Raw genomic sequence first — 22,296 nt, 5'->3', positions numbered from 1 at the left:
CGAAGGAGGGGTGATATGATTGAGACATTCAAATTACTGAAGGGTTTTTATAAGATTGATCCAGAAGATATTTTTGAAAATATGACTGGTGGTGGGAGGACTAGGGGCCATGCATGGAAGCCAGGCAAGAGCGTGCTGCACAAGTGTGTTAGAGCTAAGTTTTTTACTTGGAGAGTGGTGAATGAGTGGAATAAGCTTCCAGAGTCTGTTGTGGGTGCTACAACCGTGAATGAGTTCAAGGCAAGATATGATAGATACTGTGTGAATGTTGAATAGTTGTTCCAGACATGATGTTAGGGCCTCCCTCGATGAGTCTGTCGACTCCTTGGAGTTTCCCGGAACAATAATAATAAAAATGTGCACAAATTCACATGGAGAGAAGAGGCAAGGAATAAGAAAAGTCTCATTGACTATGTTATTGTCAATAGTGATTTTTCTCCCTGGTGCAGGACACCAGAGTGTACAGAGGATTTGAAATTGGAAGTGATCACTATTTTGTCTTGAACAGGATAAAATTGAATTTCATATTGAAAAGAAGAACATGTAAGAAAGTTTTAAAGCAAATAAAAGTTGAGCAGCTCTGAGATGTCAACTCTAGACTAAAATACACAAACATTATTGAAGAAAAAATGAAAGAGTTTGAGAACAGGAACCAAACCTTGGAGATTCAGTGGCAAGCCTTGAAGAAAACCCCGATTGATTCAGCCCGAGAGGTATGTGGTGAGGTTGTCTGCATGGATGGAAAAATCAGAACTTCATGGCGGACACAGGAAGTTAAAGAGGCAGTGAAGGAAAAGAAGAAAGTGTATCAAAAGTTCCTGGCAAATAAGTCAGCTTGTGCTCTTAGAGAATACAGAGACAAATGTAAGAAAGCTAAACATTGTGTAAAATTAGCTAAATTCATGGGAAGACTTTGGTAAGAACATAGAAAATAAATATCAAGAAGGTGGTAAGATATTCTGGAGATTGTTGAAGAAGTTTAGAAATGAAGGAGTGTTGTAAAAGGAATTAGAGATGGTAAAGGTGACATGAAAACAGGAGAAAAAGATATCCTTGAAGTATGGAGTAATTAGGAGAAAATAAATATCAAGAAGGTGGTAAGATATTCTGGAGATTGTTGAAGAAGTTTAGAAATGAAGGAGTGTTGTAAAAGGAATTAGAGATGGTAAAGGTGACATGAAAACAGGAGAAAAAGATATCCTTGAAGTATGGAGTAATTACTTCGAAAAATTGCTAAATGAAACAAGCAGTGATAGCACAGTGGTAAAAAAAACACTCAACAGGCATATAGTCAGGAATACATATCCATACTTGAAGTAGAAAAAGTGCCATCAAAGGCTTGAAATGTGGAAAGGCAGCAGGAGTAGATGACATTTGACCAGAAATGATGAAGTATGGAGGTATGAAAGTCTTACAATGGCTGCACTGCATAGTTCAGAAAGCCTGGACAGAGGGAAGAATTCCCGATTATTGGAGTAGGGCTCTCATAGTACCCATATATAAAAAGGGAAATAAAACTGAATGTGAGAATTACAGAGGTATTTCCCTACTGAGTGTTCCTGGTAAGATTTATGCAAGTATACTTGAGAAACGGTTGAGAAGAATTGTGGAAGAAAAGCTTGGTGAAGAACAAGCTAGATTCATGCCAAATAGAGGCTGTCAGGATCAGATCTTCACTTTATGGTGAATGGTGGTGAAATCATGGGAATATAACAAAGATCTATATTTAAGTTTTGTAGATCTGGAAAAGGCATATGACAAGGTGCCCAGAGAGAAGCTGTTCAATACGTTACAGTTATATGGTGTCAATGGGGCATTATATCAAGCAATAGTTAGTCTTTGTTTGAATTGTAAGTCAGCAGTTAGAATTGAAGCATGTACAGGAAGATTGTTTAATGTTAAATCTGGTGTCAGACAAGGATGTACATTATCCCCTCTGTTATTTTCATTATCTATATGGATCACATTATGAAGGAAAGTGGTATTAAACCTGATATCAAAATTGGAGATGTTAATGTCAGGTCTTTGCTTTATGCAGACGATGTTATACTTCTAAATAAATCTGCTACAAGTCTGCAAGATTCCCTGACTAAATTGAATAGCTGTTGTAATTGATATGGTATGAAGGTCAGGAATAATAAGACAAAGATAATGAAAATAGGCAGAAGCATTGAAAATATCAACTGCGTTGTGAACGGAGAACCTGTTGAATAAGTAAAACATTTCAGCTACTTAGACACGATTTTTAGTGAAGATGGTAAATTAAATATGGAAATAGACAACAGAATCAACAAAGCTGGTATGGTAGGAAGTCAATTGAATAAATTCATGTGGAATAAGAGAGAAATTAGTCGGGACACTAAATTAGCTGTGTACAAGACAGTGTTCAAACCAGTTTTAACTTATGGATCTGAGAGCTGGGTCAGAAGTAAAACACTTGACCAAAGACTAGGGATCGCAGATATGAGAGTCCTGAGAAAGATTATAGGTGTGAACAGATGGCATCAATGGCAATATCATATTAAAAACGAGGATATTAGGAAAACAACTTGACATTGTCAGCATCCAGGAATGTGTTAGCAGAGCTAATCTCAGGTGGTATGGTCACTCAAACAGAATGGGCGAGGAAATATTAGCAAAACAAGTGTTATCTGCCAGGTTGGCAGCAAAACGACGCAGAGGAAGACCAAGATATAGGTGGATTGATACGGTACAAAGTGCCTTAGACAATAGAAATATAAGATCTGATAATGTTGGAGTCTTGACAAGTAACAGACTGATTTGGAGGAAAATTGTAGATAGGAAATTAGTAATGATGTAAATTTTTCATGTAGTACTATCATATCCTGTATACCCCTTGAGGGTACATGGCAGGAATTCGATGATGATGATTGGTCTAAAATATATATATCTGCTCTGTTTTGTAGGGTTCTTATTTTCTCCAGAAAGTTCAGTTTTGTAAGTGGGAATCATATTAAAGCCACCTTTTGCAAGTGGGAATCACATGAAAAAAAAACTTATGTGAAGCTGGCAGCCCTTACATGCTCTCCTAAGGAATAAACTTCCTTCCCTCACTGTTCCAGGTGTTCCATTCAAGGTTTTTGTTCTTGCAACTTGTTATATTTTGGACAAACTGGGAGCTCTGGTTCTGTCAACATCTGCCATAAAGATTACAAGAAATGCATCTGCTACCATAACTGTGTTCACCTTGCACACAATTAAATGGGGTAAAAAAAAAAAAAAAAAACCTACTCTGCTTCATAATTACAAACACAAAATTGAAAAACTTTTTTATTTTGAATCTTAGGCCTTATTTAGTCTTAATAATTTTTTTTTTATAATTTAATTCATTTGGTGTTGTAATACCATTAAAATAAATTATGAATAACATTCAGTACCTATGCTTATCTGTTAGGAGGTTGGAAGGAGATACATATTAATCAAGTATTTCAAAATTTGTTATGAGCCACACTTGCAACAATATGTTTCATATATCGTTTTAGATAATTGTCACATTATTGGATCTAGTACTGAAGTGCAAAAATCGCAGGCTGATGCAGACAGCTTGGTAAGTATTTTATCTTTCTTAACAGATTAATACAACTTGTGTATTTAAATATTTGTTTAGTAGTTATTTCTAATGCAGGTAAATTTAAAGAAACTTGGTGACTGTGCTGGTATGCATATATTAAATATGTATTAATTGGGTTACTTGTTTGGGTTTTCACCTAGCAAAGCTTAGGTGACCAGACATGGTAAGTAGATGTGAAACCAGAGTCAACCATCGTGGCTCCCCGATCTCCTGGTGATCGTCGGCTCCTGTATCCACTGATCCTAACTGCTGGCTGTGTTGACCTTCTCCATCTTCAGAAGTTCAAGTCATACACTTGTTTCTCAGAATCATGTGAAAGGGATGGCAACAGTCACAAATCTCTGCAGGGATCTCTGTCGACAGGAAGGTTTTCTTGGTGGGATGCCAATTGTATATTTTTGAAGGTTATCTTATTAAATAAATTTCTTTTTTTGTATACTGGTTAGATATAACTATATTGGATATTGTTTAAGTTGGTCATAATTTATTATATATATATATATATATGTGTGTGTGTATATATATATACACACACACACACACCACACTAATTAAGAGTATTATAAACATTTCCATATATGAAATTATGCAAAATTAGAAATTATAATAAACTACTGGTATACCATGTAAATAGGACTCCTTGATGTTTTAAAAGCTAAAGCAAACAATATACAAATAACAACTCTGATGTCACCATAAAACATGCCAGTTTCTTTATTTCACTTGCCTGGGAAGATTTAGACTAAATCCTGTCTTTTATAGGAGAAGTTTTCTAGTTTCACATGACTAAATGTCCTGTAGTTTTTTTGTTTTTTTTTCTCCTCCTTTGGTGTTAGAACTGTTGCCACAATATTGCAGTCTATCTTTCTTCTTTTTCACCCGGTCTTCCAGTTGGTGTTTTAGTACTTTTCCAGTACGGTATTCTATTCTGGTTAATCAGCCTTTCTGCATTATGTTAACGTGTTTCTGCCATTTCTTTTTTCAGGTGAAATTCAAATTTTGTTTTTCCCACAATTTTCCTGACTGTTTTCATACCTATTACATTGTTTAACTATTTGATTTTTACCTTTTAGTTTTTAAGTGCATAAATGTATTTTATATACTTCACATATACTTATCTTTATTTAAATTCTTTTTGTCTCATATTTTTCTGTCTAAACATTAATAAATCTTGTTTGTTGAAAGTGATTTTATGTCATTTCTGAGTATTTTATATTCATCACTTGTTCTTTGTTTATTTTCAACATGCATCTCGTTGGTTTCTTACTAATCAAGTGTTTTTGTAAATGTTATTTTATTATATTTTTGGCAGATCAGCTGGAAACAAATGTGATGTAAACAAATTCCATATTTTATTAGATTCCATCCAGCCAATATATAATTCTTATTATCAGTTTGAATAATTTTGTCATTTAAAATTATCTGATTGACTCAAATTGAACTACATAGTCTGGTATGCATCCTGAGTCCTACTTTTTATGAAATTTGACAGCTAGAGTTGTTATATATTATTAACAAGTTTTGCACACTTATGTACCCGAAAGTGGTCTTATTAAAATAAATCAAGATAGCCCAATAGATTTTGTTTTAAAGATTACAAATACAGTTGACTCTGGCTATAACAGATTTATAAGCAGGAATCACAAGATTAGTTTGTTATAGCAGATGATATTTTGCTATAGTAAATTTCTTTTAGTATTGGACTTTGACGGGGCTTCTTCAGTAGTTTGTTATAATGACTGTTTCCTGTAGTGAGAGTCAGCTGTACAAGATTTCACTAAAATTCATCTGTCTCTTGCCAAGTAATTTACATAAAGACAAATGCATAAACAAAATGAATTGGATGTTTAGTATGTATATATGTTAACATAATTTAAAAAAAAAAAAAAAAACTCTTAGAAAATGAATTTTCTGCAGATAGATATTATACAGAATGAACAAAACATACTAACAAGAACAATTACATTTATGTTTCACACAAGTTTTCCTACTACATAATTCATAAATCGCTTTTTTTTTTAATAGAGGAAAAAGAAGTCACTTAATGGTTGAACCTAGACACATGGGAGGAGATCTGCACATAGCCTTTAAGAAATATAGACAACTTGGTCTTCTGATCCAATGTTCAATTCTCACTTTCTAATAGTGTATCCCATTACTAAGTATTCATCTGAATGCTGAACAAATGAGGAAAGATGAGCACCATTTCCAGATTTAATGACCAAGTCTGAAATGGTGACCAAATGGTGATATAATGCTGGAACACTGCTGAGCTATGCAAAGTCTTCTCTCTGTTTTTGTCAGGCAATATCACAGTTATTGAAAATTCAGCTACTGGAACAACCTCAACGGAATGGAGGATAAATGCCATGAGTATAAGCATCATCAACAGGGTTCTGGGGGGCAGATTGAGCTAACAGAGGAATTAGAAAAATATTATGTCAAGTATAATTAGTGATATTTAGAACAAGACCAAAGTACTTTGGAGATCTCTCGAAATAATGACACTACAGATCAGAGATAGAGGGAAGCAGCTACAATATTCACACTAAACATAAAGACAAAATGTCTTGAATGAAAGTTGATTTCAAGTAAAGTGATGTAATCAAATTTCATAATGGGAAATTGGACTATCAAACTTGCTTATGCATTGGTCCCATGGAAGGTTCCATAGAGAAAGAGCTGTTATAAAGAGAAAGGAATGCTGGTTAATGTTGGAGATCTAAAGAACAGATTAGGAAATCAGCATAGAAATATCTCGAGAAAATTTAGAGAAAGAGCTGATCTAACACTACCCTGTTCCAGCATAAAAATGTTCATAAATTCTATTGAGACTGCACACAAAATAAAAGTCTTATTCATTGTCATTCCTGATAGTGGTCTTCAACTTTGCTCAAGAAGAATATAACAGATTTAAGATAAGGACATAAGTTAATTTCAAACAGAATAAAAAAATAAGATTCTACTGGGAAGTGGAGGAGTGGGGGGGGGGGCATATTGGGTAGAAACTAGACTCAGATATACATATGTTATTAGGGAAAGAATGAATGAAGCAATTTGAAATCGGACCTTTTCATTCTTCAGAATTCTTTAAGATTGAGTGACAGAGACATGTGTATCAAAGTTATGAAGAGTAAAAATAATTGGAACAGAAGAAATTAAAGATGCAATTCACTAAAAGAAGACAAAATCATAAAAATTTCATAATAAAATACTCTTATAAAATATGAAGCCAAAAAAAAGTAGGAAAGAAAAGTATGTGTAAAAATAGCAGAAGAAAAATAATTGGAAGATTAAAATAGACATAAATATCATAAAGGTGTCAAAATATTGGAAACTATTATGAAGTTTAGAAATTAAGCAAAGGATACCAAAGGAACCTGAAATCATAAAGGCAGATAAAAATCAAAGAAAATGATATTCTTGATGTTGTAAGTAATTAGTTATATTTTTATAATCATTATTAATATGTTATATTCTAATGTTAATTATTATTATATGAAATCAAAAAAGGAACGATACTCAGAACTACAGACCAATAGCTACAAGAACTACCCTACCAGTCATCTCAAAAATTCTAGAAAAAATAACACACACCAGACTACAGAACTATATACAGAAGCACAACATCATCTCACAAAACCAATACGGCTTTCAGAAAACAAACAGCACCATCACTTTATTAGAAGACATCGCCGACTCAATAAACAAATGTCTCGACAAAAACAAGTACGCTGTCCTTATACTGCTGGACCTAACCAAAGCATTTGATACACTTGAACATGACATACTACTCACCAAACTATACTCAGTAGGTATAAGAGGAACACTGCATACATGTTTCAAGAACTACCTCTCAAACAGAACACAACTAACAAAAATAGGTACATGTCACAGTCGGGATATACAAATAAAACACAATGTACCTCAAGGTGCCATATTATCACCCACTCTATTCAACATATACATTAACGATGTTCATGACATATCCATAAGAAGTCAAATATTTCAGTACGCAGATGACACTGCACCACTAGCAATCCACACAGACATCAACACGGCTCTCTGCAAAGCACAATAAGACCTAAATGAAATCACAACATACTTCCACCAAAACGCAATTCTAATTAACGGCACCAAAACACAGATGTTCATAATACACAACCCAAGAATCATACACTCCGCATCGCTATCGATACACTGTCACACATACCGCTGCATTAACAACAAAAATACCTGCCAGTGTTCCGAAATCAAACCTGTAACACATGCAAAATACCTCGGTCTCTATATAGATTACCACCTTAAATGGACAAAACATATAGAATACCTACACACCAAACTCCGTATCATCGCAGCCAAACTCTTCCAAGTTGAAGACATTATTCCATCCAACATAAAAAAACTCCGATATCACGGTATCTGCGAATCCCTACTCAGATACGGAATAACAGTCTATGCAAACACATCGAACAGCCACCTAACAAAATTAGAAACATTACACAGGAAAATCGTGTCAACATTGATCTGGACACCTTACATGCAACAACCAATATCCGACAAGCACATGGTGATACACAGAATTCTGAGCATTAAAAACCTGAAACACTACATGACATTAACAAGGAATTATTTCAACATCACCTATCAAAACAACAGAGACACATGTCGTATAACACGACCCACAACAACTCTCTACATCCCTACACCCTTCATCAATTCATACGGTTCTTTTGTGAGATCACATCAGATACGTACGCAACTCAACAACCTACCAAGGAATTTAAAACACATAGATAACTACAGAACATTAAAACACGAACTGGAAAATATACTATTAACACTAATATACACATCACAAATCACCAGCATCCAATGCCAACATCCCATACATAAACAGTAGAAACAACATAAATAGTGAAGCCTAAATCCCACTCTCGTCACAAAAGCTAACTCAAGCTTCGAAGTAGGTGGTATTAACTCGCCTCACTCACCACATGTAATCCTTATAATCAAAGAAGCAGATTATGTAATAAAACAGTTAGTAAAGTATACAACAATAAAGAAGATACTGATTAGTATGTGATAATATCATTAATATAATACTCTTATGTAACATAAAAAATAATGTAATAAATTATTCTTATAATTAAAAAATTATATAAACAAAAAAAATTATTGTACAAAAAATTCTGAATAATCTTCATTGTTAATTAGAAGAACATGTGTTGTAAATACATAATATAGAGGCAAAAAAAAAACACTATTAAAAATTTTAGTTGAAATCAATGTAGAAAATAAAGCACTTAAAGCTGAATTCTATAAAATTATAAGTTGCAATGTCACTCAAAAAAAAAGAAAAATGGTAGAAAATATACCGAAAGAATTGCATTCAGTTATAATATTAATGCTATCCACGCTGTTAAAGATACTTCTATTTTTCTAGAAAACAATTTCCAAAAAAGCACAAAGTGAGCTGCTCTTAGTAGTGTTGTGGGAGATGATTTGGCTTGGTTGTGTGTGTGTGTGTACAAAAGTTGGAAAAGACTGCTGCTAGAATGTCATCTTTATATTTGGAACAGAAGTTCTATTTTAATAGCCTTGATGATGGACCAAAAAGCTTGACAACTGTGTGAGTGAGCAGGAGATAAGTTTTCTGCATTTATCCCTTTCAGAATCTGATTTGGATTAACATCTGTTTAAAATATCTTTTTAAAAATCTGATTTTATAAATGGCATTAGGTGAGAGCAAAGTCAGGATTTTTGACTTCTTGACTTCTGTGGTACACTTCTTGAGGAACTAACACCTAGTGTTCAGGATTTTGAATAAAGTACTCAGGCAAGTGAAGGCTGTCATTCTGGCAAGGATTATTTCAGTTATTCATTTGGATCAGGAGAGCAGGCAGTAATCTCACTTTGGAAAGGAATAGTAGAAATTATAGTTGCATTTATTGCCATGATGTAGTTAAAATAGATAGATGATAGACATTTTGTAAAAATGAAATGAAATGTGGTCAAGGTTATAGTGGGACTTATCAAGAGGAGAGTTGAAATCTATAATATATTTGAAAATTAAGCTGGGCAGAAAGGCCTAGATAAATCTTGATGAGGATTATCTGATATTCTGTTGGCTTAGATTAACTATGCAATTACTAAAAATGAATACTTTGGCATCTGTTACAGCTTAATCATAGAAGTGAAACCAGTTTTTATTATAAATACAGACTAGTCAAAATTAGTCTCTAAGGAAGATGGCATAACCCTCTCCAATCATTACTCTGAGATCAGCATCCTGCTTACTGGAGGCTTAAGTGGCATGAAAAAATCTTCCTGTGCTTAATCTGTAGAGCAAGGTGTCTGTCTTGTCTTACTCTTACCTCATCAACAGTACTAAATGCAATAAGTTTACATTCTTTGTAATGGAATTCACAGTAGATAAATAAATAATCATTGAAGCCCAAGGAGTCATCAAAATTTGGAAAGTGATAGAGAGACAGCCATCTGCTAGAGCAAATCAAAAATGGGGGGGGGGGGGGTCAGAGTTTGGCATTCTCTGACATGGATCTCTCCTTTTTATGCAGTTAGTCGTGGAAAGTGTAATTTTAATAATTAGATCGATGGTAATTGTTAAGGCTGCCAGTTGATGTTCTGTGAGAACTAGTGCAATACTTGGGTGAGCTGGGGGAGGAGTGCAGTACTAAGGATAAAAGTAGTTTGTTAATTATATAATTATTTAGTAGTCGCTGTAACTTGCTATACATTTGGCAATTGCAGTTTCCTCCCTCAGGGTAAGGAATATTTTTACTAACCAAACACACATCGCACTGTGCATGGGGGAGGAACACAAGTGGTTAAAGACCTGTTTGTTTATTTATTTATTTATTTATTCATTCTTATGGCAAAAGGCATACAGAACAGTTACAGGGATCTTCTACCAGGAAGCCGTTTGTTGGAAGATTGTTGGACCAGTATTCTCTCCACATGTAGGTGTTGATGGCAGGGCAGCTGAAGAGAGTTTGTCCATGGACCAGAAAGGCTTTCTAGATTATAGGCAAAGACTAGGTGGATTTATTAGAGGCTGGTGCAGGAGCAGGAGTTGCTGGCTCATTGCTTTATTAAATTCTTTAATCGAGGCTTGTCTTCTCCGTATGTTTGGTGTAGCAATGTTAGATAGGACAGGCAGCCAGGAGAGAGAGAGAGAGGGGGTGCTTCTCACTGTCCCACTAATTGTGCGCATGGTAGAGTTTAGCTGGGTGTCTATAATGTTAGTGTGTGTGCACTTCTTTCCCAGATAGGGGCACAATATTCTGCTGCAGAGAATGCGAGGGCTAGTGCAGACGACCTTAGGACCTGCACCAAAACCCTAGGTTATCCCAGCAAGCCTTGAAATGATATTGTTTCTCGTTTTAATTTTGTTGGACAGGTTGGTGATGTGCCTTTTATAGGTTAGGCTTCTGTCCAGGCTCACTCCATGGTATTTCGGGTGAGGCTCGTGTTCTACCATTTTTCCAAAGAAAGAAAGGTCGAGGTGTCGATTCACCTCTGCATTGTTCAGGTGAAATACTGTGGACACAGTTTGTGTTGGATTTGGCTTTAAGTACCACTGCTTGAAGTACTCTTCCAGGATTTTCAGATCTGTGTTCAAGACCAGTTGATCTCTTTCTTGAGCTACTGGATGTTCTAAAGGAATCGGAACTCTCCAGCCTTCCTCATGCTTGTTTTTTGGGAGTATGTATAGAAGCAGGTGAAATGAAAGATGAAAATCTGTTATCATTTTCATAGAACACTTAAATTGCTCTGTTTTGAAGTTCATCTCTGGGAAGGGGGGGGTGGAGTGGGGAATTTGAAGTTTATTGAAATTCTTTCTTCTATCTAAAAATTGATGTATAGATGCCATGAAAAATTTTTCCATGAAGGAAAATTAGTTTGTGAGTTTTGAATTTTTTTAGAACAGAAATGGCTTACTTTATACATTGTGTTGATATAAATTTTAACTATATTAGTCTCAAGATATAATTCTCTGCAGCATGTGTTAAAAAGAATGATTGGTCAGTTTTGTTAATTGAGTTATGAGTACGTTCATTACATTGATGCATCTGCTTACCACATCAGTATAGTTGACTCTATGGCAAAGACCATTATAACAAACTCACTGATCTAACAAACTGCTCTGATGGAATCCTGATCAAAGTCCCATAGGCACAATGTGTCTTTGTGGATGGAATTCACTATGGTGAACTCTTTACTATAACAGTCTTTTCTTGTGGTCCCTACAAATTTACCATGGTGAGTCAGGTGTAATTAAGTTAGCAATTCCAATGTATTCATCTATTAAGATATAAAGATTTTCATTTCATGTCCACCCAGCTAACATCAGGTTAACTCATGTAAGTAAACAATGTTGTCTGTGAGAGGGCAGAAGATAGTTCATAAAATGAATTTCAGTGCCAAAAGATAAATTCTTTTTGTAAGTATTTTGTGATAAGTCATCTTTTTTGCATCATTATATTTATGAGTGTTTGTTTGATTATAAGGATAGTTAGCTTAATATTTTGATTTTCAAAGGCTTAATGTTTATTTTCTTGTGCATCGTATTCTGTGTCATGGTGCTGATATGCAAAACAATGCTGGGAAATTTTAATGTGCATGATTATGTTTGCTGCAGCATGTGCAAAAAATGTATAGACTTCACAGAATGAGAGATTTGTGGAAAGAGAAGAATGAAACTGGAGAACAAGTTTGTAGAAAGTGTTTCATGAGTGAATGCCAGAAGTGTGAAGAGAGTAAGAAGAACAATAGCGATGAGTTGAAAAATGAAATGCATGATTATACAGTTACAAGTGGTATGAGTGATGGTATGAATGACAAAGTGCAAAATGAAGAGAATGACCAGATGGGTAATGGAAAAAGATAGCGCACGTAAATGGAATTTTTTGCAGAACAAAACTTGAGGTTGAGTGGTTGGAAAAATGGGTGGATGGTATGACACACATGTGAAAGAAAGGTCAGAGAAAGTAGAGCATGAAAGGGGGAAAAGCATGAGAATAAGGATTGGATTTAATGGTAATTTGTTAAGAGGAATCCTTGAGGAGACTGTGATGAAAATGTTTTTTTTCCTGATGCTAAGATTAAGGATGCCAGTGATATTATAAGAATGCAAAGAGTTAAGGTGAAAGAGATGTTTATTTTAGCTAGTACAAATGATTTAGCAGGTGACAATTGTGGTATGCAAAAAGACGACATGAAAGAGTTGTTAGTGCATATGAAAAAGAATAACAAGAAAGTAAAAGTCGATCCTGATGATAGAGGCAAGCTGAGATGGAGAGCTGTGATTGGGAATTAGTCACTGCCCAGATTGGGCAAGAGGAATGGCGTGGAGTTTATGGATTTGTGGAGTGAGTTTGATGGAAGGAAGAAAGGATTTATATAAGTTGGATGGCTTGCATCTGAATGAATTTGTTGTCAGGAATCTTATGAAAGTGTATTCAATGAGAGTTCAGAAGTCATGGAAACTAGAATGTTTTGTGGGATACAGGCGAGCATGGTTCCAGGCAGACCAGAGGCTAGTGAGTGACATGATGCCAAAATGTAGAACCCCAGGTTCTTCACTTTAGTGAGCTAAGTAACAAAAAGGAGTAAGGGAGGTTGACAAGGTTATTGCAATTTATGTACGAAGGGGTGCCTGGAATCTGAACTTGCCGTGCACACATTTTCTGGTTATGGATGCTGCTGCTAGGCATCGTGAGTGTGCAGTTTTCCACACCAGGCTGGCAAGTTCCTTCATCCTGTGTGAATTAGTTCATTGTTTTGGCTGTTTTTTGTTAGTGCTTACAAGCAAGTTTGGTGATTTTGTGATGGGTGATCAAAAGAACAGCAGGTGTGCTTGAAATTTTGAAACTTTGAGAAGACTGCATAATAGTGTGTGATGAAAATGGCCAGAAATGTAGAGTAGTGGATCTTGGTTGCTGCACCACGACAATGCCCCAACCCACATGGCCTTGTCTGTCCAACAGTTCTTGATGAAAAACAACATGGTGGTTGTTTCCCATCCTCCCTACTTGTCCAATCTCTCACTCTCTCTCTCTTTCCATGTGACCTTTTTTATTCCCACGGATAAAGAAAACCATGAAAGGGCAGTGAGTTATTGATGTGGGCTGAGTGAAAAAAAAAGTCACTGGAGGCCATAATTCCAGTTGAACAATTCCAGAACGGTTTTCAGTAGTGGAAAAAAAGTTGGGACAAGTGCATTGATTCATAGGGAAAGTACTTTAAAGGAAACTAGAATATTGTATTACAAACTTTAATAAAAAAAATTTTTTTAAATAATTCTGGTTATTTTTGGGTACCCCCCCCCCCCCCCTTTCACCCTCATATACTAATGCCAGAAGTATTTGAGGTAAGGTTGAGGAGTTTTTTGGCATTAGTTACCACAACTTGGCCAAAAGGAGTGATATTAGTGAGACGTGGTTGACCAAAGATGCTATGGTCATAGGAATAAAATATAAGGGATATAGTCTTTTCAGAGAGGACAGAAGGAACAGGATGAGGGGAGGAGTTTTGCTAATGATAGTAGAGGAATTAAAGCAAAAGGAGATAGGGATTCAGAGAATAGTTGATCTGAAGCTATCTGGTGTGAAGTAGAGGCCAACAGGATGAAATATGTAATTGGTTGCTGCTGTAATCCAGGGGTATAAGGGAGAATATTTTCTTTTAAGTAGGGATACTTAAAAGAAAGTATCCCTACTTAAATTTTAAGTAGGGATACTTTGTTTATCTATGTTTACAAACTTTCACCTTCAAAATAGTCCCCTTGCATAGTGTTGGATCGTAACTTCTGCTCAATTAAGTTTTATCTTCTTATTATTATCTCTTGTCAGAAATTCAATTTGTTGAGGGCTGATATATCAATCGAATGTGAAGAATATTTATATTATACTGCTCCACTCCATATTCAGAAATTGCAAAAGCAACTTAGATAAATCAACCTTCAACTGTATCAGGTTATTATAAAGCTGAGTTTAGGCTGAGGTTCTTATTTTTATTACATGGGGTTCCCGCTGAGATTCAAATTATTTTAATGAGCAGTGCAATGAAAAAATCAGGCAAATTCAAGATTCAATTCAAACAAAATTATTTAATACAGTGACACATAAATTACATCATATCACAATACTCCAACAGGGACATTATGATTGAACGAATATAGAGCTCTCATTAAGTCACTAGTATACTACTCAGCTGAACTTAAACTTTATAATTAAAGAGTATATTATACAGATCTTATCCTTCTTATTACAAAGAGCTTATATCATAACTCTACTCTGATTAAGGTTACATTTCAAAACAATTTTAAATATCAAATCAGTTCAAGATATTCAGAAGAATATCACTCATGAACATTCAGACATCCAATTTGTAATTCTCTAGGCTCAGTTATTAAATTTCAGTTCATGTAAGTTCAAGATTCCTAAATTACAACAAATAGGCTTCGCAGTATTCTCATTCAGTTAATGAACACTTAATTCAATAACATATCATTTGAAGAGGGGAAAAGTCTTAGCACATCACATATTAAATCTCAACTCACTGAATACTGCAACTAGGAACGATTTACTTTCAGAGGAATTAATTTTCGTTACTTCTCGCTAAGTATAGTAAAGGTAATCTTACCAGGATATAGCTTCAATACATCATAAGTAGATCGAACAACAATTTTTAAGTCCTTACTGACTTTTACTATGTAGTAGCACAAACTTAAAAGAATCTTCCATTTTCGCGACTGATTTATAGACTCGGGAGAGTATAATCCTTATGCACTTGGTTTAAGTTATCTACTTATTTCTTCATTTTCTCATACATATTAACCTATTTCTTGCACTATTTCACTGCTAGGCGTTGGGAAGTTTTGGTAAAAATCCAACTCAGAAAAAGGTAAGTTAAAATACCAAGTGATTCCCGGTCCTTTAAATACCGTTTTCGGCACATCAAAATTCCTCTCCAGTTACCGTTTTCGTTACTTCCCTACTCGATTCTGTTTTTACTTTGTTTTCGTATCTACTCCTTCCTTTTTCCTGCCAAAAACTGGTTCTCACCTGTTTAGCTCACATCAACTTTGCCTTGTGCATAGCATAGAGTAAACATGTTCTAACTAAAAATAGCATAATTTCTCATAGCAACCAATCAATTGATACCACAAAGAATCTTCTGGATATATCAAAATTACATATATTACAGTTTCTAACATTATGTTAAAGGAATTAAATTCACAAAATTAATGATATTTTAATACATAGCTTTTCATAACTGTAATTTATCCCAAACATATATAAATAAATAAATATCGATTAACATAACTTGAAGAAATTACATAAATAGCAAATTATGAGCATGAGACTATTAGTTTAAAAAAAAACATATGTTGCTCAGGGAATAGTAGATTATGTTGGACTCTGAATGATATATTAACAATTTCCATTTCTCTTCATTCAGAATCCAACAATAGCAATTCAGCGCTCCCAGCATTCCTGGAAGTCTTCTTTTCGAAGCTTCTCAAGCACCTTCTGCAATTCATACTGGATCTCCGCAATTGTGTCAAAACCGCGACCTTTGAGCTGGATCTTCATCTTTGGGAAGAGGGCAAAGTCCGCAGGAGCCAAATCTAGCGAGTAGGGTGGGTGCGGAAGTGAGATCACGTTGTTTCCAGCGAGAAACTCACATGTGAGGAGAGCTCGGTGACAATGTGCATTGTCGTTGTGGAGCATCCAGTTTTTCGCATGCCACAGATCCAGTCGCTTTTGGCGAATGTTCTCCCTCGGACGCCTTAAAACCTGGCAGTAGAACTCGTTATTGACGGTCTGGGCCCTGGAGACGAATTCTCGATGCACAATGCTGCGAATGTCAAAAAAGACAATGAGCATGCACTTGGTCGAGCTGTGGACCTGCTTCGCCTTTTTTGGTCGTGAAGATGATGGTCTCTTCCACTGTGAAGACTGTTGCTTTGTCTCAAGGTCGTACCCATGCACCCAAGTTTCGTCACTGTTAATGATCCTCGACATGAAGGATGGGTCATCCACGGCACGCTGACGAAGTTCTTGGCAGACTTTGACACAGTGTTCCTTCTGCTCCTGGGTCAGCAGCCTGGGGGTGAACTTGGCAGCAACACTGCGATTTGAACACGACCGAATCGTGTTCAAATCACACGTGAGGATTGCCTGGACTGTTCTGTATGACACACCGACAATGCAGCAATGTTGTGGAGTGTTCTCCGACGATCCTCATGTACAAATTGCCAAATGGTTTCGACATTTTTTGAGGTTGAGCTCGTTGAAGATCTTCCTGATCTCTCGTCATCTTCCAGTGATGTTCTTCAGCTTTTGATGCGCACGTGCCACTCAAAACACCTCGATCAACTCATTGCAGCATTGCCGTAAACTTGCCGAATCGTGTCAGACATGTCTGTGGCAGAATTGCTCAGTTTCACGCAGAATTTCACGTTCGCTCTTTGTTCTAACTTGCTGTCCATGATGAAATCGCAGATGTGGTAAGAATAGCACCAGTTGCACAGCTCCCAATGTACACAGGACGATGTCGTTTGGCACTCTGACTTATGAAGGTCGGTGCTCCCTGTGACTGTGCATGCAGACTTGTGCTACCATCTGTTGGTGTGTTAAAAAAAACTAGTCTTGAAACTTTTTGATACCACCTCGTGTGTGTGGAATTAAAAGTCAGGTGATTATGACAAGCTGAGGAGTCAGCTTTCAGCAATATCATTACATAAGAATTTGGAGGGGGAGATATATTAGTGGTGCATAGGTGGTGGTCAAGTGGTATTTGAAGAAAGCAGAATCAGAATATATACCCAGATTCAGAAGGATAAGTCAGGTAAGAACTAGTTGGACGAATTGCTCATTAAGCAGGAGTTGCACACAAAGAAATGGTTGTGGAGGGATTATAAAATTGTGATCAGCATGCCCATGAGCAGTATAAACAGTGAGGGTGACCTGCAAGCTTTCAGATAAGGCCAAAAGAAATCCTGAGGAGTTCTTTCACTATGTTGCAAATAAAAGAAGGAATTACTATGCAAGATTGACTTCAAAAAGTGCTGATGGTGGTGAGGTAACAAAACCAAACCAAATAGTTGAATTACTGAGTGAGCATTTTGCAGGGATGTACCATCTAGGTGGTGACATTGCAATTAGATGTGACATTGACTCATAGGAGAATAGAGGAATATTACAGAACCTGAATGTGAACACAGCCATGGAATTAGATATTATATCGGCCTGTGTATTAAGAGAATGTGCAAGATAATTATCAGCTATTCTGACCAAGCTGTTTAATTTAAACCTCAGTACTGGGAAGATGCCAATGAAGTGGAAAGGGCAAAATATTCCCATTGCATAAAGAAGGCTCCAAGACAGAAGTATCTAATTATAGGCCAATCTCAGCAGTGGTGGTTAAGGTATTGGAGAAATTGGTGAAAGACAGAATTCAGGACTGGGTGGAAAGAAATACACAGTGTACCCGTTAAGTAAGGAGACAACAATTATTACATCAAAACCAAGAACTATATTTGGAATTGTCAGTCACACAGATTCAAAATAATATCTCTCTCTCTCTCCAATGCCACACAAGTTTTACATCTATCATACAGGTGTTCAAAGGCATGGTTGAAGTCCTGAATGGTAACCTCCTTCAGTCTCTGGGTCACATCACATTGGATGTCCTCAATGTTGCTGAAGTGTTCTCCCTTTCAAGGCACACTTCATCTTTGAGAATAGGAAAAAAAAAAAGTCTGCAGGAGCCAAATCTGGTGAATGAATGGGGGGGGGGGGGTGCAATCACACAGATTGACTTTGAAGCCAGAAACCTCTTCACATGCAGTGTGCAGGCAATGTTTTTGTGGACCAGTCATTTCCTGACATGTCGCATGCGGGTGTACAGACGTTGCATTACTTCTAAATAATATTGACTGTTCACTGTGGTGTCCTCTGAACAAATTTGCAGTGAATAATTCCAGCAGTGGCGAAAAAAAAAGTGACCATTATCTTGACACATGATTTTTGCAACCTGACCTTGGGCCAGGGAGATGCTCCATGCTCTGGCATTTCATTTCATTTCTGGATCAAACTGAAAACAACTTTCATCACCAGTGACAATTCTTTGCAACACATTACGATCTTGATCAACTGCATAAATGAAAATTTGACAACATGAAACTCGGTGCTCTCTCAGTTTGTGTGTTAACGTGGTGGCACAAACCTTGAATAAATCTTCCTCTTGTGCAGATCTATTTCTAAGATTAATCTGGCCATTTCCTTATTGACAGCAAGCTGTACCTTTTTATTTGTCTGTGTAGAAACTGTGAAATACTGTCCACAGTGTAGTTCATCCTTCAGGGACTTCATCCTCTCTTTAAACATAGAAAACCAGCGGAACACCTGAGCATGGTCATCAGCATAAACATTTTTAGGTCTTGGTACGCTTCTGTAGCAGTTTATTCTAATTTATAGTAAAATTTCATCACAGCTCTTTGTTCCATGATGTGCCTTTTGACATGCCCCACTCACACACTTTTACTTTAGCAGTTGCTACACAAAAACTGTTGCTTCACCCAACTTGGAAGTTACACCTGTGATTACAATACACTCTATTTATCAAAAACTAAAACACATTTGTTACTTTTATCCTATGGGCTGTCCTGTGAAAAATCAATTTCGTTACTTAACATGCATATGATACTCTATAAGGGATAACATGATTTTGTGAAGAGTAGCATTTTGTCTTAATTTGCTTACTTTTTATAATAAACTGACAATGGAGTTGGATAAAGAAAATGGCTACTCAGTGATATAGCTAGCTTTTGCAAAAGCATTGGACAAGATTCCACATAGAACTTTAACATAAATTGGGTCAAATCTGGTGATTTGGATTAGAGGCTGGCTGATGGACAGATATCAGACTGGTTTATGGAGGAGTTAAGTCCAAGAGAAAGCAAGTGACCAGTGATGTACCACAGGGCCCAGTACTTGGTCCTCTGTTTAATTTGTATATCAGTGATATAGGAAATAATTTGACTGAAATATTCAGTTGTTTGCTGATGGTACTAAAGTGGGAAGAGTAATAATCTATGAAGGTGATGCAGAGATCCTGCAGAAAGACTGAGACTAGCAGTATGGGCAAAGGCAAATGACTGCCAATTTAATGTGGCCAAGTGTAAGGTGATGTACTTTAGGAGAGAACAAGCTGTGCACTATGTTCATGGGACTGCACGAAACTGATGAGGCCAGGGATGTGGATGTGATTGTGGACAGGGAGTTGAAGGTTAGAGGGCATATTGCAAGATAACCAAAATAACACATCAGATTACATGGTTTAGTATCCCTTAATGCAAGGTACATATCCTATCATGAAGTTACTTCACACACAAACTTTGTTTGCTTACACTTTGATAAAGGATGAAACCAAGAATATAATTTCTTGGCATCTTTAATTTATAGTATAACCAAGTGGGAAAAACTTTCAACATGCTAACAAGCATAGGTAAAGAGGTTATTGTTCCCCTATATAAGGCCACATCTGGATTACTGTGCACAGATCTGTACTCCTGGATTCTGTGTGTGTGTGTGGGGGGGGGAAGATGAAGTGGCGTGGAGGATCCAGAGGTGAGTGACAAAGATTGTGGTAGGTTTATGCAATGCTCCCTATGAGAATAGATTGGACTGTAGGCAAATTAGCTGATAGGCAAAAAAGAGGAGACTTTAAATGGTAAAAGCATTGAGTTTTAAACAGGGTTTTATAGGTTTGACGTTGAAGCCTTCTTTTTCAGTACATGGCAAGAAGGGAGTGAACAAGGGATCACCAGTGGAAGTTGTGTAAGAGTGTAGTTAACAAGGGTGTCAGGACTAGATTTTTTTTTTGCTTGGAGAGTGGTGAATGGGTGGAATGGTGGTCCAAGATACAAGGATCTGTAGATGATTTGAAATAGGAAGTAAGCAGTATTTAGTTTGAACTGTGTGTTTCTGATACCTGATAACTATTTTTTGTGATGAATGCAAAGAATATTATTATTGTTAAGAGAGACCTCTAGGGAGTCGGGGACTCATCGAGGGAGGCCACATACTACACACACCAGTGATCATACTTATTCTTGAATTCATTCGCTTACACACACCACTATATGAGAGAGAAATGTAGCCCTCACTCCTTGTTAGCAGCATTCATTCTCAGCTTACAAGGATGCCCTCTTGTCCTTTCCTCACTCTCCGTAAAAAAAAATTTCAGAAGTTTGTAAGTCCCAGTCATATCATCTCTCTTTCTCCTGTTTTCTAGTGTCTCCAGTCTATAAATTCTTAATTTGACTGCATAATCAGTATTCCACAATCCTGATATCATTTTTGACAATCTTTATATGTCAAGGTTCATTTCAGCATTACAATTATTCTCTGAGTTTTGTTTACAATTTTTGCTGTATGACTCTTGAACTTCAACTTCCTGTCTACTAAAACTCCAAGATGCCTAGCCTGATCAGTTTCTTCTGGCATAATCTCACCAATACAATAAGATATTGGTTATCTAATCACACCAACGTACATTTATTAACATTGAACTGATAGCCATTTTCACATGCCCACAATTCCAGCCTATTCAAATCATTCTGCAAGTACTGCATATCAGCAGCATTCCTGATTACCCTACCTATCTTTGCATTATCAGTAAATAGCTGTATGTCACCTGTCAAATCCTTCCCAATGTCATTAATGTACAGATTGAATAATAGTGGACCAAGGACTGATCCCTGTAGTGCACCACTAGTTATTTATTTATTTATTTATTTTTTATTAATCTTTGTACTAGTTATGGGCAGTACTACCCTTACATCATGTCCAGACATCTCATCAGTGGTATATGGAGAATGTCAGTCTTGCAGACTCACATCCCCCGTATACCACTTTTTGATATCTGTTAGTCAGCCATCATCTTATCCATGCTAATATTTTATAATACAAACCCATATTCTCCAATTTATGCAACAGTCTTGCATGCTGTATTCTATCAAAAGCCTTTGGAAAATCAAAAAGTTTCATGGTGTATCCGTTCCCCCTTGTCTAGTTCCGTGATAATATTATTATAGAACGTGAGCAAGTCGCTGAAACCTGACTTTCCCTTATTAAACCCATGTTGTTCATGCAAAGCAGAGATTCACTGTAAAACCATTTCTGAATGCAATCCCTAACTAATTTTTCCAAAATCTTCACCAATGCTTCTGAGATGCTGATTTGTCGATAGTTAGATACATCAGTTTTTGCCCCACCCTTGTGCAATGGGATTACCATACATTCTTTCCACTCCCTGTGGAATCTTCCCTGTTCTGAGACTCAAATTACATAGCCTGGTTAAAGGAATAGCCAGTTCAACGGATCACTCTTTTAGCAACTGTGCTGATATACCATATAATTTCATTTGCCCTCAAGTTTTTGGTACATGAGAAGGAAATATCAAAAAACAATTTTCTTTATATTCATTATATACTGTAAATTGATGTAGTGGTAATGATCGATAATGACTGCTTTGTGTTTTCATTTGTTAAAATAATTGATATTTGCATCTCTTCATTTGTTAACATGATTTATGTTACTTTTATTCATTAATTTTTTTGTATGTCTCTTACCCATGAAAGGCTGTTGATCTATAGTACATTAGTA

General features: G+C 36.2%; 1 protein-coding gene across 1 annotated transcript in view; it reads left to right on the top strand.

Annotated features, from left to right (window-relative positions):
• LOC150107630 (cyclin-L1-like) overlaps positions 1 to 22,296 on the top strand; it is a 401,380-nt gene that overhangs the window by 212,505 nt on the left and 166,579 nt on the right. The window contains exon 5 of the mRNA XM_090391981.1: positions 3,504 to 3,568. Coding sequence (XP_090248107.1) covers positions 3,504 to 3,568 — 65 coding nt within the window. The remainder of the gene's footprint in view (positions 1 to 3,503; positions 3,569 to 22,296) is intronic.

The sequence above is a fragment of the Typopeltis vanoorti genome, chromosome 4, assembly GCF_054136105.1.
Source record: "Typopeltis vanoorti isolate ZY-2024b chromosome 4, IOZ_Tvanoo_1.0, whole genome shotgun sequence".
Lineage (NCBI taxonomy): Eukaryota > Metazoa > Arthropoda > Arachnida > Uropygi > Thelyphonidae > Typopeltis > Typopeltis vanoorti.
This window is presented reverse-complemented; position numbering and strand designations above follow the sequence as displayed.